General features: G+C 40.9%; 1 protein-coding gene across 2 annotated transcripts in view; it reads left to right on the top strand.

Annotated features, from left to right (window-relative positions):
* Positions 1-17,943, top strand: part of PAPPA2 (pappalysin 2) — a 269,518-nt gene that overhangs the window by 197,030 nt on the left and 54,545 nt on the right. For both annotated transcript variants that reach the window (XM_042925583.1, XM_042925584.1), the window contains exons 17-18: positions 15,824-15,992; positions 17,406-17,541. In XM_042925583.1, the coding sequence (XP_042781517.1) occupies positions 15,824-15,992; positions 17,406-17,541 (305 nt within the window). The remainder of the gene's footprint in view (positions 1-15,823; positions 15,993-17,405; positions 17,542-17,943) is intronic.

The raw sequence follows: 17,943 nt of genomic DNA on the forward strand, positions 1-17,943 counted from the left end.
TTCTTCAGTGGAGTTTGTCTCTTCTAACTTGGGGGGAGGGCTTGGGATGGCCTTGGACTAGTAGACATGTGGACTTTAGCCATCTCTACACATAGAAAGATCATTTGGTATGGAAGAGAGTTAAAAAGCCTAAGGCCTTGGCTCCGTTCTGTTGGGGTGATGATATAATAAGACGATCGTATATTATGATATAGTAATGCAGAGCTTGATATATGGTAATAGTAATATGGGTCGATAGATTATTATCCTCCAGACAGATGAGGAAACTGAGACTCAGAGTATCATTAGTAGCCTTCCCATAATCACTCAGCCGATATATGGTGTTAAGTCATTCTGACTCCAAAGCCCGTGCTCTTGGCTAACAAGACTTTCAATATTGAGCAAATTACTACATATCACTGGGCCTTTTTTCCCCATGTCTGTAAAATACGGGAAAATCTTGAGTGACTTCCAGCTCCAACAGCCTGTATTTCATTTTCCATCTCAGTAGAATCAATGAGAAGAGTTAAGCACTTTGGCATAACACCATTGAGAGAAGTGATACGTGACAATTTATGGCCACCAGCAAAAACACAGAGAAGCAGTGATATGTTAGTGTACAGGCATCATCTTAGTGGGCAATACTTACAGTAATACTTGGAGAATTTCTGGTCCGAGCCAAGGGTCAAGGTTTCATTCTCTTCTAATTGATAGGTTCTGATGGATTGTTCTCCATTCACACCCAGGAGGATTGGTTCTTCTTTGAAGACAAAATATGGGTACATTTTTAAGATCTCTAGAATTGACTTTAAAGATTAAGTACTTCCCTAAACCTTCCCTAATGAGGAAAATTTAGTTAAAATGCTAAGCAGGCTTTCCTTCGTCCAAGATCTATCTCTTGGCTTAGTGGTTAAGTACACAGGTTCTGGGATTAGTGAGATCTAAGTGTGAATCCTAACTCTCCCATTTATTAGCTCTTAGACCTTGGGCAGGTCACTGGTCTATATTGAACATCACTGTTTTTACTTATAAAATGGATTTTAGGAAATAAGAATACGTATAGATTCTTATAAGGATTAAATTGGATAATGGCTGTAAAGAACTGAGCACAGTTCTTAGCCATTGAAGCTTTAGGTCAGCAAAAGCCGGTATTTTAGCATCATCATTATCATCATCATCAGGTTAATTCCCCTTGCAAAATTACCCTTGCTTTTGGTGTGTTTAACATGTAAACTCTTTCTTTAACAAGGAATGCACTCAGCTACATTTTTATCAGTGGCTGTTGTCTCCCACCTATGGTTGGTGCCCTATGCTCCCAAAAAACAACATGGAGACCAGGAAGACTGAAGCTGGTCTTCTAATTAGGAGGTACAGGTCTTCAGTTACCGGGGCCAGTGGGGGAGTGCATTTCCTCTGCCTATAAGACACACACACACACACACACACACACACACACACACACACATCAAAACAGAAAGTTCATTAAATTTAAAAAATATGTATGCAGTTTCCTCCCCCAATCAGAACTCTCTCTAAATGCTTCATTCTCATCCTGCTGTCAACTCAGTGAGTTATCCAAATACTACAGTGGCTTCCAGTAGACCATGAAAAGGAAAAAGGGGGACGTGGGGAGAAAGAAATGGAAATGAAATAGTAAGATAGAGCTAGACATACTTCAAAAATTGGGGCCAGCAAATAAGGTCAGGCTGGTCTGGGAGGAGAAAAGAAGGGCATGTCCTGGAGATGTTACCTAGATTTTGAGACCCTTTTGATCTTTTTGAACTGTGACTTGAATCTCTGAGGTTCAACTGATTTTATCGTACCTTAAGAAGGGAAAGAAAGACTTGGCTAATGAAATGGAGATGTGTAGTGAAGGTAAATGTGTGAAATTCCTTAAATATCCTGGATTTGCAATTAAAAAAAAATCAGGAAAATCATCTATGTAATTTTTAAACTCTGTGTCATGACATTGTGCATAGGCACATATGAATACATGTTAAACCTATGTAGATCTAGGACCAGACACATGTGTTTTCTGTGATTTGCCAGTTAAGGGACAGGACACGCTATAATCTCTGGGTACACTCCTGCATCTGGGAGAAATGGAAATTTGTTTTCTTTCCATTAAGACATTGTCTGGCTTTATAATTAGTGTTTATAGTAAATACATTCAAAGTTTATCCTTGGAATCCTCAATTCTCTTGCCATTGTAGGATAATGTGAGCTTTAGGCTAATCTATTGCAGCCTCTTTTGGCATCAGAGTGACTAAGCCTCTCCTCCAAGCCTTGGCCACTCAAATGCACACCCGCATGCAGGCCAGCTCACTGCTGCGGGCTGCACGGGGCTCCAGCCATTGGCGTGCAGGCCTTCACGTCAAATACAGCATTTGCTGAACTCATAAATTTCCCTGTGACCTTCAATCTCAAGCTAGGGAGCATCTGATTGCAAAACTGTCCTTCTTCTTTTGATTTGATATTACACTGACTGCTGGTTTCTCTATTAATCAGGAAGAATAATATTTAAAATCTTATATGAGTAAACACTGGATTATTTTATATATGATATATATATATATAACATACACATATACATATATGTATATGTATATATAACATACTCATCATCATATAACTCATATGAGTAAGCACTGGATTATTTTATATATGTTATATATATGTCACATATACATATATGTAATGTATATGTATATGTAACATATACATATACATACACACATATACACACACATACACCATACACACGCACGCACATACACACACATACACATATATACACCAATAGTTTCTTCGACCCATACTTTCTCTCCCTGATGCCTTTTCTTTGCTTCTTTTTCCCCCTACCTCATCCTCCGTCTCAGTCTCCTATTAATCCCTTCTTTAGCCTAGTGGGTGAACAGGATGATTGTGACCTTCTTTTGGTGTCTAGTGATGGGGTCAGGTTAAGCCAAACTGATTTACAAACTGTCTCCTGAAGGATTCTGGGAGGGACAAAAATCTGCACAACTGAGTAGGGTGGAAAGCCTGTGTAGAATGTTAACACGGAACACTCATCACATACACAGGGAGAGAGAAAAAGAGGGATGGACCGAGGAGTGTGGCTGAGTAGATCTTTTGGTCATCGGAGCTAATAATTTCTGCTGTTCACTGAGCATTGCATGTACCATTCATTGTACTACATACTTTATATACACTAAGTTATATGAACTTATTTTTTTAAACATTTATTCATTTTTGAGCGACAGAGAGAGAGCACAAGCAGAGGAGGGCCACAGAGAGAGAGGGAAACACAGGATCCGAAGCTGGCTCCAGGCTCTGAGCCATCAGCACAGACCCCAATGCAGGGCTTGAGCTCAGGAACCATGAGATCATGACCTGGGCCAAAGTGGGATGCTAAACCAACTTATATAAACTTCTAATGATCTTGTAAAGAAGCTGGTATTAAACCCTGTTTTCAGATTGGAAAACTGAGACAAGAAAGCTAAATAATGTTTTAAAAGCCAGAGATTTATTTGGAGCCACACCTGGAGTTCGAGCATTAGTCTCCTGATTCCAAGTCACCTGCTCTTCACCACTTGGCCACACCTTATTCCTGATGGGAATCACCCAGTGCAGCCACTAAAAGCCTACTGAAGTCCCCTGGGGCCTCTGACTCTTCCTCTTTAGTCAGGGAAGGTTTCAAGGAGAATGTTAACCAGCCTTTTCATTCTAGCCCACATCAGAAGGGTGAGCTGTCTGGAGCACTGTAAATGTGGGATTCCCCTGTGTGAATTCCAAAGTCCTTAGGCATATCACAACCTTCCAGAAGTTCTCAGAACTTAGTGGGCTCAGATTTTATCATTGCTATGACTTCTGGACAAGGAGCTATGTAAAGAGCTTTGCTGTCCAAAAGAGCAACAATGATATGCAGTGATTGAAGAGTTAGTTCCAAGGTGAGTGTGGGGATGTGTGTTTCTACTGTGAGCACTTCCCTTTTTTCTAAGTTTATTTATTTATCTGAGAGAGAGAGAGAGAGAACGCACACATGCAAGCTGGGGACAGGCAGAGAAAGGGAGAGAGAGGGGGAGAGAGAATCCCAAGCAGGCTCCGTGCTGTCAGTGCAGAGCCTGACGCGGGGCTTCATCTCACAACCGTGAGATCTCGACCTGAGCAGAGATCAAGAGTTGGAAATTTAACTTGACTGAGCCACCCAGGTGCCCCTACTGTGAGCACTTTCTATCTGGCCTGTCTGTGACCTGGGCTGACCAGGAACAGAGATCTAGCAATACCTGAAGGAATTCATACACTGAACACTTTGTGAAGATAGACAAAAGAGTTCTTGCAGTGAGAGAACCTGCCCTCTGATATTGAATTCAGACAGTTTGGGGCCCTTTTTGGCCAGAGTTTTGTCCTACCTTCCCTCCTCCAGGTGCTTCTCTTGCCTTGCCTCTTCCTGAACACAAGATAGAACAAGATAAAGCTGAACATACTTCAGAAATTAGGGTGGGCACACATGCATATGTGCACACTTTTCCCATTTATACTTTTGGCCAAAGCTTCAAACACACTCCACCTTTCACACCTCTGGGTTCTTTCATGCAGCGTTCTTCTGGCAGGTATGCCCTTGTCTCCTTCCCTGTCTAATGAACCCATCTCAAAGTGTTTCTTTCCTGATATCCTTCATGTCCCCAAGCAGTGCTGGTGGCTCCCTCTCCGGGTCCCCCATAGGTCAGTACTCTAGTTCTACAACTACTCCGGTATCTGTATCTACAACTGCAGGGCTTTCTGTAATGCACAGGCACATACTAGATGCTCAGTGAATACTTGTTGAGTGGATGTATGAATAGACAAGTGAATGATGGAAGATGGTGAAGGCAAGAGATCCCTGTTTAATAGTTTTTGTCTTGGACCCAGTTCACTCCAGCATTTCAGTGTAATTACCAGGTCTGCAAATACACACTGAAGGGAATGAGTATTAGAATTCTGCAGAATAATGTTAATTGCCATTGTACATGTTTGGGTTTAAATCACATGCATTAGAGAGGAACTTCAGAATGTGTTAAAATCTGGGGGTAACCTGAGAAGATTCAGTAGGAAGGTAACCCTGTTAACTATATGGAGAATGACGTGAGGGGCCAAGGGACTCGTGCAAAAGAGATTAAGTAGGAGCTATTGGACTTAAAAGGAGAGAGGCTGAGGGTTGGACAACCAAGGCCGGCACAGGAGGAGGTAGAGAAGGGCCTCGACCTTGAGTTAGGTGTTCAGACCGGGGGCAGGGCATTGTTGCATCTGCAGATTTGGAGACCTAAGATTTAGTAGCAGAAAGTCCAAAGATAGAAGTGAGGGGTTGGGGGGCACCTGGGTGGCTCAGTCGGTGAAGCATCCGACTCTTGATTTCAGCTCAGGTCATGATCTCCTCCTTGTGTTGGCTCTGTGCCAAAGCGTGGAGTCGGCTTGGAATTCTCTCTCTTTCTGCCCCTCCCCTGGTCACACACACATTGTCTCTCTCTCTCTCTCAAAATAAACATTTTTTAAAAAAAGAAGTGAGGGGTGGGGCTTCCAAGTAGAACTGTACCTACTTTTAGGACTTAGCTCATTCAGAGAGGCTCTATTTTATGTGGAAAAAGAGCTCTGTAAGGGGCATTTTTTTTTGAGTCAGGGAAGAAGGAAAAACCAAAGCCAATGTGTCTGGTGGGATGGTCCTGCTGATGCTATTTCTAGTCCGGTACAGTAGACTGGGGCTAAACATCAGCAGGCCTGCTGTAGAGAGGCTGGAATCACCCACGGGCCACGGACTGCCCGTGACTGCTCTTCATCTAGGATATTGGCTTGAGAAACCAGGTCTGCAGTTGGTTAAGAGCTGGTATGGAGTTCGGAAGTGCTGATGGTTCTCTCCGGGGTGGGGCTAGAACACTGTCTTTTAACATAGTCTGGAGCAGAACTTCTCAAACCTGAATGAGCATAGGAATCACTTGGGGATCTGGTTGAAATGCAGACTCTGATTGAGTCGGCCTTGGGTGGAGCCTGGGATTCAGCATTGCTACCAGACTCCCAGGTGATTCTAGTGCTACCGTGCTGGGAACCACGTTTTAAGTGGCAGGGGGCTAAACTCTATTCTGAGCAAAGAGGCTTCGAATTTCAGTTAGAAGAAAGCTGCCTGTGTGTCACACAAAACACTTAACCAGTTAACGCTTCAGTTTCCTTATTTATGTAATAAAAATAATGCAGTTACTCCTTGCTTTTGGGGGATGTTCTATGTGGTAGGACTTTGTGACACGCAGTGCACTTGTACTTGGTAAAGGGAGGTACTTTATCTGCTCCTCCATTTCTAGGAATACTGGTGCTTCCCTGTTATGACTTAGGCATTGCCATCAGATGGATCCCTTTTCTTCCATCAACCACTTAGATAATCCCAGGCAAGGTATCTTAGTTTTCTAAAACCTTACTTACCTCGTCTATAAAATAAACATTTATATGTTCATTGAATCCGTGTTTATTGGTGCCTGTTATGCACCAGACATTGTGCTGGCCACTGAAGATATGATAGTAAATAAGGTCTTACTCTTACCAAGCTTACATTCCAGTGGGGGTGACAGGAAACAAATTCATAAAACCAAAAAAAAAAAAAAATTACAGAGCATGCCATCTTTGAAAGATAGGTGCTTTGATTAAAAACGGAAAATAATAAAGGTGTAAAATAAGGTTGCTCTGGGGTGGCAAAAATTATTTTTAGATACAAAAAAGAGCCACTCAGAAAAGCAAAAGGAAAAACACAAGCAGGGAGAATTTCCTTTGGTAGGAAAGAACTGGGTTGTGCTTGGGATTCTAAGTCCAATGTGGACAAAGTACATTGAAGAAGGTGAATGGGGTAGGATGAGGTCAGAGAGAGTGGGCCAGATCATGCAGGGCCTTGTGAGTAAGAATTGAGAAAGTGTGGATTTTTTTTTCCAAGCAAGAGGAGGCAACTGAAATGTTCTAAGCAAGAAAATGACATGATGTAATGTATTTATTTATTTTATAAAATATCTCGCCGACCGGTGTCTGCCAACTGGATAGAAAGGAATCCAGAGGAGAGAAGTGGGGTGTCCAGTAAGGAAGTGAGGGGTGGAAACTTGGGCTAGCGCTCATAACAGTGGAGATGCAAGAGGTATGGGGACAGATTCCACTGATATTTGGGAGCAGAATCTGAGAGGACTTGCTGATGGATTGAATAAGATCAGATGGGGGCTTGGAGAAAAGGTAATATTGAGAGACAGAGTAGAATCAAGGATGTGTTTTAAGTTTCAAATTTGAGCAACAGGATAGATGATGATAGGGGGTGTCATTGAGGGAAAGAATGTGGGAAGATAAAGGAATGAAGAACTCACATAACAATCATCCTTATCACACCGGGTGGGTTTGAGGATCGAATGATATAGATATATATTCTTCCGCACAGTCCCTAACACTTCAGTGCGCAATATTTTATTGGTTTTCTGTTATTGTTATTATTCATGAGGGACTACCCACTGGAGACACCGGATGCCCTTGATGGGTAAAGACATGATAATTCTCTTGGACTCAACAAGCATCCTTTCAAAAGTAAATATTACTTTTGAAAACCCTGCAGTGGTGATAGAAGGATGGGGTAGGGTAGATTCATGTGTGCCTCCAGCAACATCAGTCAAACTTTCAGCCAAGTTTTGATTACAAGATCTTTACTTCTGGCAGTGGAGTAAGAAGCAGAAAGAGCACAGCTGGATTTTCAGCACTAGGTGGATACCACAAGTTCTGGAAATTAGAAAAAGCATCTTCTAACTTGGAAATTGTGGTGATTTGTCTGGAGTACTTAGAAGGAAAATAAATACAAACCTGCCCCCTACCCCCAACTCCTCATGATACCATTTCCAGAGTAAGTTGTCTGGCTGTAGCTGTTTCTGTTTTGTCTTTGCTAAGCGTCCAGCCTTTTTCACCAGGGTTGTTAGGTAGGTGATTTTGCTCTCTGATTTCTACAGGCAAGGTTAATTTTTGCTATTGGAAATTAACGTCGATTTTAGTAGTTTGCCAACCTGGCTACATAGGAAGACTGCTGGCCCATTAAAAAAAATACAGAGTGCTAGGCCAGTCCCAGGGTACTTGATTTAGTAAGCTGTCAATCTAGGTCTTTAAAATGTCTCCATGATTGGCCTACAAATGTCATTTGGAAACCACTGGTCTGAGGATCGGCGTTATATTATGATTTGAAAACTCCAGAGTCAATTCTCTTTTGCCAGTGAATTGCTTGCAATGTGGCATTGGGCAAGTCTCCTCATGGTTCCTAATGTGATAGTTTAGCCTCTTTTACTCACTGGAATGAAAAAAATATAGCAGATAGTCAGTGAGTAGAATGTTTCATCTGAAGGACATTTGGACTGGACTATCAAAGAAGTCTTGGAAACCCTGTCCTGGTGAGGGTCTGCCTGTGTGCATTGATCTAGTATCTAATGCCATCATTCTTTGAAACACAAACCTGTTCACTACATGATTTCAAAGTACCTCTTGACTCTTGATTCATAACACTTTATGTGAACGAGTTGAACCACTGTGAATAACCAATTTTTTTCATTAATGATTTTAAAAGGCTCAGAGGTCATTTCTCAACACTAAACTTAGCAGAGGGATCTGTGGCACCCCTGGAGATCAAAGTCTCGTCATTGCTATAGGCTGTAGTCCCCTTCAAGGGCCCTACGTGGAAACAGATTTCTTGGAACTGGAAGGAATCGGGACACTGAATCTTTGCCACAATCACAGTCCCTTATGGCCAGAACCAGCCCATGGCACTCAAGTGCCAAGCTCCTTACTATGGGATCTCAAGGTTAGTGACACAAACAGGGATTGACAGCATTGACATGGAGCTAGTGAGACAGCGCTTGCTATTGGGCCTTGAGGAATTGACCAATCAAATGTGTTGTGAGAAGTCTGAGTGTAGAACCTGAAGTATGTCATCTGATAGAGTGCCAGGCAGAAGCTGTGAGAGGTGTGTGGAAAAACGACCATAATAGGCCATCCCCATACAAGGGAGAAGAAACAGGGAAGGAGAATCCATGAGGTTAAGGGGGCATAGGGACCCCTGTATAAATGAAATGCCATTTCCTAGGAAATCAGGTATCTTTCCCAACTTCCTTTCACTCCTGCCTGTAGTACCTCTGATGGAGTCCAGGGATACCAGTGAGAACTACCTTCCAGCATTCTCCCTCTCTAAATTTTAGTGATATTACTGGTAGTTTGGAGTGCAGGGCCTGTCACATTGTTCAAGTACCACCGACAGTGCCCAAGGCACTCTTCCCCATGCAAGTTTGATCTATCTACCTTCATCCCTGAGGTTATTAAACTGGCAAGGAAGTATATGAAATTGGCATTCTTGAATGGCTCTCTACTCTGGGCAGGAAAAGGGAGGACTATTTCCATGTTGAAGAGTTCCAACCAATTCAGAGAAAAATACCACATGAAGTCAAAATATTATCATCTTGGCCAAGCAAGGGTTTTCCTTTATAGCCATGCTGACATGCAAGGTTTTACAGCCTTGCCTCTCCCCTGGTGTCGGTGGTATTGCCTGCTCTCTCCAGCTGGAGGATGTCAGTTCAGCAGAGGTAGAGGAAGGATCTCATCTGCGGGAGGTGGTAGAAAGAAGAGAGTCCCTGGGAGGATATAAACTCTGTAGTGTGAAAGAAGAGTAGACTCTCCAGTCTATAAGAGGGACAAAAAGGAGTTTAGTTATAATCAAAACAACTACAAACCTTTCATTGAAATTACATTTGGGAAAACATTTTTAAGTGGCATCGTTTTTTAAGGGAAAGAAGCCATATACGAACTAGTACATGGTGTATGATTTCATTTATATAAAGTTGCAGAACAGGCAAGACTAATCTGTGCTGATGAAAAAGTCAGAATAGTGTGGGTTGCAGGGGTGTGGGAAGGTTTAACTGTAAGTAACACCAGGGGATTTCTGAGGAGCTGGAAATACTCTTTCTCTTGATCTGAGTGATTATTCAGGTATATTCACATGTAGAAATTCCTTGAGCTGTATACTAAAATTTGTGTAATATTTGATCTGTAATTTATTACTCCATACAGAAATTTAAAATGAATCTTCTTTTTTTGCCATACTCATAGATGTGGTATCAGGATAAAGGGCATCTGGGATATTCACTAAGATAGAGATGCTGTTAATATTCAAAGTGGGCTATAGAGCATAAAAGAAGCATTTAAACCTGACACAGTGGAAGGACCAGCCACAGGCTTTGGCAGAAGCTCACCTAGGTCCAGGTCCTAACATTCCTTTTACTGTAGATCTTTGAGCTCGCTTTAAATCTCTCTCAGGCCCAGTTTCCTTCTCTGAAATGTGGATAATAGTATATTTACCTTAACTGCCATTTGGAAGATTCAATGAAATTATGTATGTATATATATATATATATATATATATACACACACACACACATATATATATATGTATATGTGTGTGTCTTGCCAAATACCTGAAATATAACTCATAAATAGTATTTATTATTAGCAGATAGTAGATATATGTTCACATAAACCATGATGCTTCAGAATTCCAGTCATAAAATCAGATTTTTACTCTAATATTCCTGGGAATAAAAGTATGAATCTTAGTAACTATTTAACATCATAATAAACAGTGAAAAGCCAAAAGCTTTTCTCTAAGATTAGGAACAAGGCAAGGATTCCCACTCTTGCCACTTTTATCAACGTAGTTTTGGAACTCCTAGCCATAGCAATTAGGCAAGAAAAGAAATAAAAGACATCCAAATGAGAAATAAACTAAAACTGTAACTGTCTGTAGATGGTATGATACTATATAGAGAAAACCCTAAAGACTCCATACACACACACACAAAATTTCAGAACTAATAAATGAACTCAGTGAAGTTGCGTTTCTTAGTTCAGTGAAGAGCTAATAAATGAATTCAGTAAAATTGTTTCTAGGCACTAATAACAAATTACCACAGAAATTAAGAAAACAACCCCATCTACCAATGCATTGAAAAAAAATACCTAGGAATAAATATAGCCAAGGAGGTAAAAAGACGTGTGTACTAAGAACTCAAAGACATTGATGAAAGAAATTGAAGAAGACAAAAGTAAATGGAAAGATATTCCATACTTTTGGATTAGAAGAATTAATATTGTTAAAATATCCATAGTATTCAAAGCAATCTACAAATTCACTGCAATCTCTATTAAAATGCCAATAGTGTTTTTCACAGAACTAGAACAAGTAGTCCTAAAATTTGTATGGGGCCACAGAAGACCCTGAATAGTCAAAGCAATCTTGAGAAAGAACAAAGCTGGAGGTATCACGCTCCCTGATTTCAAACTATACTGCAAAACTGTGGTAATCAAAACAATATAGTGTTGTTATAAAAACAGACATATCAATCAATGGAACAGAATAGAGAGCCCAACGATAAACCCACGCAAATATGGTCAATTAATTTACAACAAAGGAGCCAAGAATATTCTGTGGGAAAAGGGAAGTCTCTTTAATTAATGCTGTTGGGAAAAACTGGTCAGCCACATGCAAAACAATGAAACTAGACCACTGTCTCACACTCTACACAAAAATTGCCCCCAAATGGATCAAGGACTTAAATGTGAGACTTGAAACCATAAAACTCCTAGAAGAAAACATAGGAGATAAGCTCCTCAGCATTGGTCTCGGCATTGAATTTTTGGATTTGAGTCCAAAATCAAAGGCAACAACAACAAAAATAAACAAGTGGGACTACATCAAACTAAAAAGCTTCTTCATAGCAAAGGAAACCAACAATCTAAAGAAAAGGCAACCTACTGAATGGGAGAAAATGTTTGCAAATCATATAATCAATAAGGGTTTAATACCCCAAATTTGTAAAGAACTCAAACAACTCAATAGCAAAAAACCCCACGACCAACCCCATTAAAAATCGACATGTTTCCAAAGAAGACATACATATGGCCAACAGGCACATGAAAAGATGTTCAAAATCATTAATCAGGGAAATACAAGTCAAAACCACAGGAAGATATCCTTTCAAATTTGTTAGAATGGCTATTATCAAAAAGACAAGAAATAGCAAGTGTTGAAGAGGATGTGGAGAAAAGAGAACCCTTGTACATTGTTGGTGTGAATGTAAATTAGCATAGCCACTATGGAAAATAGTATGGAGGAACCTCAGAAAATCAATAAAACTACAAAGTGATCCAGCTATTTCATGTCTGGGTACTTATCAAAAAAAAAAAAAAAAAAACGCACAAATTTGAAACAATACATGCCTCCCTATGTTCATTGCAGCATTATTTACAATAGCCAAGATATGGACACAATCAAGTGTCAATCAATGGATGAATAGATAAAGAAAATGTAGTGTATATACACAATGGGATACTACTCAGTCATTAAAAAGAAGGAAATCTTGGGTGATTCAGTCAGTTAAGCATCCAACTCCTGATTTTGGCTCAGGTCATGATCTCATTGTTCATGGGATCAAGCCCTGAGTTGGGCTCTGCACTGACAGTGTGGAGCCTGTTTGGGATTCTCTCTCTCCCTCTCTCTCTGCCTCTTCTCCATGCATGTTCCCCCCGCCCTCAAAAATAAGTAAATAAACTTTTTTTTTAAAAAAAAAGAAGGAAATCTTGCCATTTGTGACAACATGGATAGATCTTGAGGGTATTATGCTAAATGAAATAAGTTAGAGAAAGACAAATACCATATATTTCTCTTATTTGTGGAATCAAAAAACCCAAAACAAATGAACAGATGAAACAAAACTCATGGATACAGAGAACAGATGGATGGTTATCAGAGGGAAAGGGAGTTGGGAGTAAATGAAATGTATGAATGATGTCAATTGCATGGTAATAGATTGTAACTAGACTTACTATGGTGATCATTTTGTAATGTATACAAATATACAAATATCAAATTATCATGCTGCATATCTGAAACTAACAAATTATATAACAATTCTACCTCAAAAACAAACAGGGGCACCTGGGTGACTCAGTTGGTTAAGCATCCAATTCCTGATACCCGCTCAGGTCATGATCTCACAGTTCGTTGGTTCAAGCCGCACATTGGGCTCTGTGCTGAAAGCACGGAGCCTGCTTGGGATTCTCTCTCTCTCTTGCTCTCTGCCCTTCCCCCACTTGCTGTCTTTCTCTCCCTTTCTCTCAAAATAAATAAACATTAAAAAAACAGACTAAGGAATACTCCTTCACTTGTTTCTAGGAGGATATTGTTTAAATGTTTAAACTATTAAAATTCATTTAAATTATTTGAAATCAAATGCATTCTGTGCTGTAGGGCTAATTACTTAATATTTCTGAGTCTGTTTCTTTATGAAATAGGAATAATAATACTATTTCACGACGAGTATTCTGATCATTCAGTGTTACTGTGTGTAATGTGCTCTGCGGTATGCCTAATACACTGTGAATTGGGGTTAAATTACTCAACTTGGAAAATACTTAACTAATGCCTAATGTAGCTAGATACTATTTAGGAATTATTCTTAGGAATTAAAAACAAGGACAAGATACAATCCTTGCCCTCAGGAAGTTTCCAATTTACTGGAAAAGAGAGACATGTGCACATTTATAAAACAATGTGATAAATATTTTAATAGTGTAATATTAGAATACCTGGGAAGCCCACAGGAGGCATTGTATAATAGTACGACAGTAATTAAAAGTTGTTGGTGTATTTGAATTGAAAAAGAGGGTCATGACACTGTAAAATAATCATTTAGGGTTACCATATGGTTGAGTCAATGGCCAATGGATTATTTCTATCTTAGAATCACAAGCATGTAGCCAGAATCATTCTTTTTTTTAAAATTTTTTTTAATGTTTATTCATTTTTGAAAGACAGAGAGACACAGAGCACAAGCAGGGGTGGGGCAGAGAGAGAGAGAGGGAGACACAGAATCTGAAGCAGGCTCCAGGCTCTGAGCTGTCAGCACAGAGCCCGACTCAGGACTTGAACTCACGAACCGTGAGATCATGACCTGAGCCAAAGTCAGACGCTCAACTGACTGAGCCATCCAGAATCATTCTGAATCAGAAGTGGATGCATTAAAACAGCAACATGGAAAACACCCTCAAATTGGCAGTGAGTCAGAAGGGGAATGGAATGGAATTCACCGTGTCAAGACCCAGTTCTGTTGACTGCTGTCTACCCCAAAACAGTCTCTCTGGTTGGAGGCCATGTTCGTGCACGAGAAGGAAGAGCAGTTGTTTCAGGCCCAGTGCTGAGTCGTGCCCCCTCTGAGAATCTGACAAAAGCTGTGAATTCTTTCCAAGGAAGTCATGGACTCGCAAACAAACAAAATGGCCATGGTAATCTCTAGTGAGATTCTTGCCCTTCAGAAGTTCAGGATAAGAGTTTTAAAAGAAACTCTGTTTTAAAAGAAAATCTGTATGCTGCATCTTCTCCCCTCTCCAGAGAACTAAGAAACAGTGGTAGCGTTATCAGTTGTGTTACCGTATTAACACTGATGATCCCAAGTCACTTCTGGGTAGTCCACTGAGTTTGGCATAACTTTTTCTTCCCATCATCCTACCTGGCATCTCTCAGTGCACTTAGGAGTAAGACTTCTCAAGATGAAAGGCTTACATAAAACCCAAGTGTAAACAGGTTAGACCCTGAACTGGTATTTATCAAGCTCTCTTGAGAGTAATAGATCATATATTGCAAGCATACCTAGTTGTATGGTGTTTCGCTTTATTGTGCTCTGAAGACATTGCAGTTTTTTACAAATAGAAGCCTCGTGGCAACACTGAGCAGGTCTATAGGCATCATTTTTCTGACAGCATTTACTCACCTCTTGTCTCTGTGTCATATCTTGGTAATTCTCACACTATCTTAGACTTTTTTCATTAGTATTGTATTTGTTATGGTGATCTGTAATCAGCAATCTTTGATGTTATTATTATAATCATTTTGGGGCACCATGAACCACACCTATATAAGGCAGCAAACTTAACCGATAAATATCATGGGTGTTCTGACTACTTCACTATCTGGCCATTCCCCTGTCCCTCTCCCTCTCCTTGAGCCTCTGAATACAGAGACACAACAAAACTAGAATTAGGCCAGTTAATAACCCCATGACGTTCTCTAAGTGTTTGGGTAAAAGGAAGAATCACATGTATCTCACTTTATTTTTATTTTTTTATTAAAAAAAATTTTTAATGTTTGTTTTTGTAAGAGAGAGAGAGAGACCACAAGTGGGAGAGGGGCAGAGAGAGACACACACACACAGAATCCAAAGCAGGCTCCAGGCTCTGAGCTGTCAACAGAGAGCCCAATGCGGGGCTTGAACTCAGGAACTGTGAGATCACGGCCCTGAGCCAAAGTGAGATGCTTAGCTGACTGAGCCCCCCAGGCACCCCACACATAGCTCACTTTAAATCAAAACTTGGATAGGATTAAGTTTCGTTGTTTTTTCATACATAATGCTGGTGCACACTTCATAGACCACAGTAGAGTGTAAACATAGGTTTAAATGCACTGAAGACCAAAAATTCATTTGACTCACTTTATTGCAATATCTGCTTTCTTGTGATAGTCTGGAGCCAAACCTGCAGTGTCTCCAAGGTATGTCTATACTATACAGGAGCTACTGTTATCACTGATACTAAGTGTATACTACTATTTTTCCTTCCATGACTTGGAAATTAGACTGGAGAGGTAGGACCCATAGCTAACAAGAACGAACTGCTCCCGCCTATTTGCTACTCCTTAGACTTATGGAGAATTCAGTCTTCTCCCATGACCTCCTTACGGAAGTCTAACGGGCTATTTTGTTTCATGTCTCATCAGCAATTTCCTGAAGATACAGTGCCTGGAGGGTGGCATCTGGGAGCAAGGCAGCTGCGTTCCAGTGGTGTGTGAGCCCCCTTCCCCTGTCTTTGAAGGCATGTATGAATGTACCAATGGCTTTGAACTCAACAGCCGGTGTGTGCTCAGCTGTAACCAGGAAGGCGGAAGGGTAAGATGACTTGAACTTGGTTTTGGAGCAGGCCATGCTCTAATCCTGATGACCCATCCAAGAATGTTCACCAGAGATGATCTAAATGAATCCCAACAGGCAGGGCCTTCCTAAGTTGGGGTTCTACCCAGCGGTGTTGCTATTATTTGATGGAGAATTCAGAAGAGACCATGTTTTTGGAATAGTTTCTCCTGAGTTTAGAACTTCCTCTTGGATAAAAGGAAAAACCGGATGGGTTGGGTCCCTGGGTAAATTCCAGAAATGCTGGGATTTTGATTTGGCAGTCAGTGTGATTTCCTCCCATGTATGGCCACTGACCTAACCTGGCTATGAAAGCTGGTATCATGTTTTTCAACAGAATGGAGTCCTGAACAGAAACACAAATTCCTCCGCAAAAAACACCGTTTGACTACCATTCTCCCTAGGATTTTGGCGCAAGAGGTCTCAAATGAAAACCACAGTCTTATCGTGGTTACATGATTAAAATCAATGTCAGGTTTGAATCTTTTCAAGTACCACACACATACATGAGGCAGGAAGTTAGGCAGACTTCCTAGGCAGAGATCAATGACCTTGACTGCTCTCCTGGCCCATGTCTATCTCAGTGTCCAGCACTCCAAGGTAAGCACTGCTGGACAGATGTGGAAAGAATATGCCATGAAATGAGGCCCCAGAGAAATCAAACACATCCATTTGCACAGATTGTTTAAGGCCTCAAGGAGTTGGCCCTGGATGAAGGGAGAGTTATCTACAATTCTAAAACCTTGCTTCCTTGGGTTTTGCGATTTGCTGCTATTTTCCCTGTGATCTGCGTATAGTATGCTTTGTGATCATTGGGGCTGTAGAGCCAAGAGTTACACAAACCAGCACACCTATGGAGAGAGGGAATAAAACTTTGGTGAGATCAAAAGCAACCGTGATGTGCCCATTCAAGCAGAAAGGCAAAAACACCTTCATAAAGATTATGAATTGGCCTCACTGGATCACACTCCTCTTGAAAAAAATCTGACATTTGCTACAAGCAGCATTGGTGTGATAGTATGGATGAATCGATGCAAAACAACGCCATCTGTGGAAAAAAGTCCAAAAATAGCTACGAATATGTGGGCTACAGTTAACAACTGTCTGATTCCTTCTATCCAAAGGAAAGCACATTGTTAGTAAATTTCATTAATGACAAGATTGTTCATGATTTCTTCACGTCAACACGCCAAAAAAAAATTGTCTTAACTTTTCTCATTTTTTATTTTTATTTTGTGGTCAGTAACAACATGGTTTATTACTTCAATCGTGTCTTTTAGTCCAGGTCCTAAAACTTGGAGAACACTACTATTTAATCAGACCTCTTTTTCCCCTTTGTTCTAAATGAAATTAACAAAATAAGAATGGAAATGTTTACTTCTGATATTCTAGGTTCCTATCCTCTGCACTAAGGAGGGACTGTGGACTGAGGAGTTCAAGCTGTGTGAGAACCTACAAGGGGAGTGCCCACCACCCCCATCGGAGCTGAATTTTGTGGAGTACAAGTGTGAACAGGGATACGGGATTGGTAAGTTTGGGACGAGATGCTGAATTCTGCTCCCAAGGCATCCTTTTATGAGGCCTCACTGGATTTGGAGTCAGATCCACTGTCCTCCCTGAGGAGTGGTTGGAGGTGCAAGTTGACTCTTCGCTGCTTCAGTAAAAATGAAATTTATGGCAAACGCATCCATTTTACTCTCGCACATGTGTGTGCCGTTGGTATTGGTGCTGCTGCTGAGCCGTTTGCAGAGTGTCTGGTCATGTCACCCACTTAGCTGCAGGCAGAGAGTGGATTGATTTGTGGCAGGAGTTGAGTTGTAGTCCAAGAGGACAGGTGGGAATGTGTAGCCACATACCACACATGTCCTGAGTCCCTTCTCTGTCATTTCTGCCCTTGCATCTGGAGCGGGGCATTCCCTCCTGAAAGGGC

The sequence above is a fragment of the Panthera leo genome, chromosome F3, assembly GCF_018350215.1.
Source record: "Panthera leo isolate Ple1 chromosome F3, P.leo_Ple1_pat1.1, whole genome shotgun sequence".
NCBI classification, from domain to species: Eukaryota; Metazoa; Chordata; class Mammalia; order Carnivora; family Felidae; genus Panthera; species Panthera leo.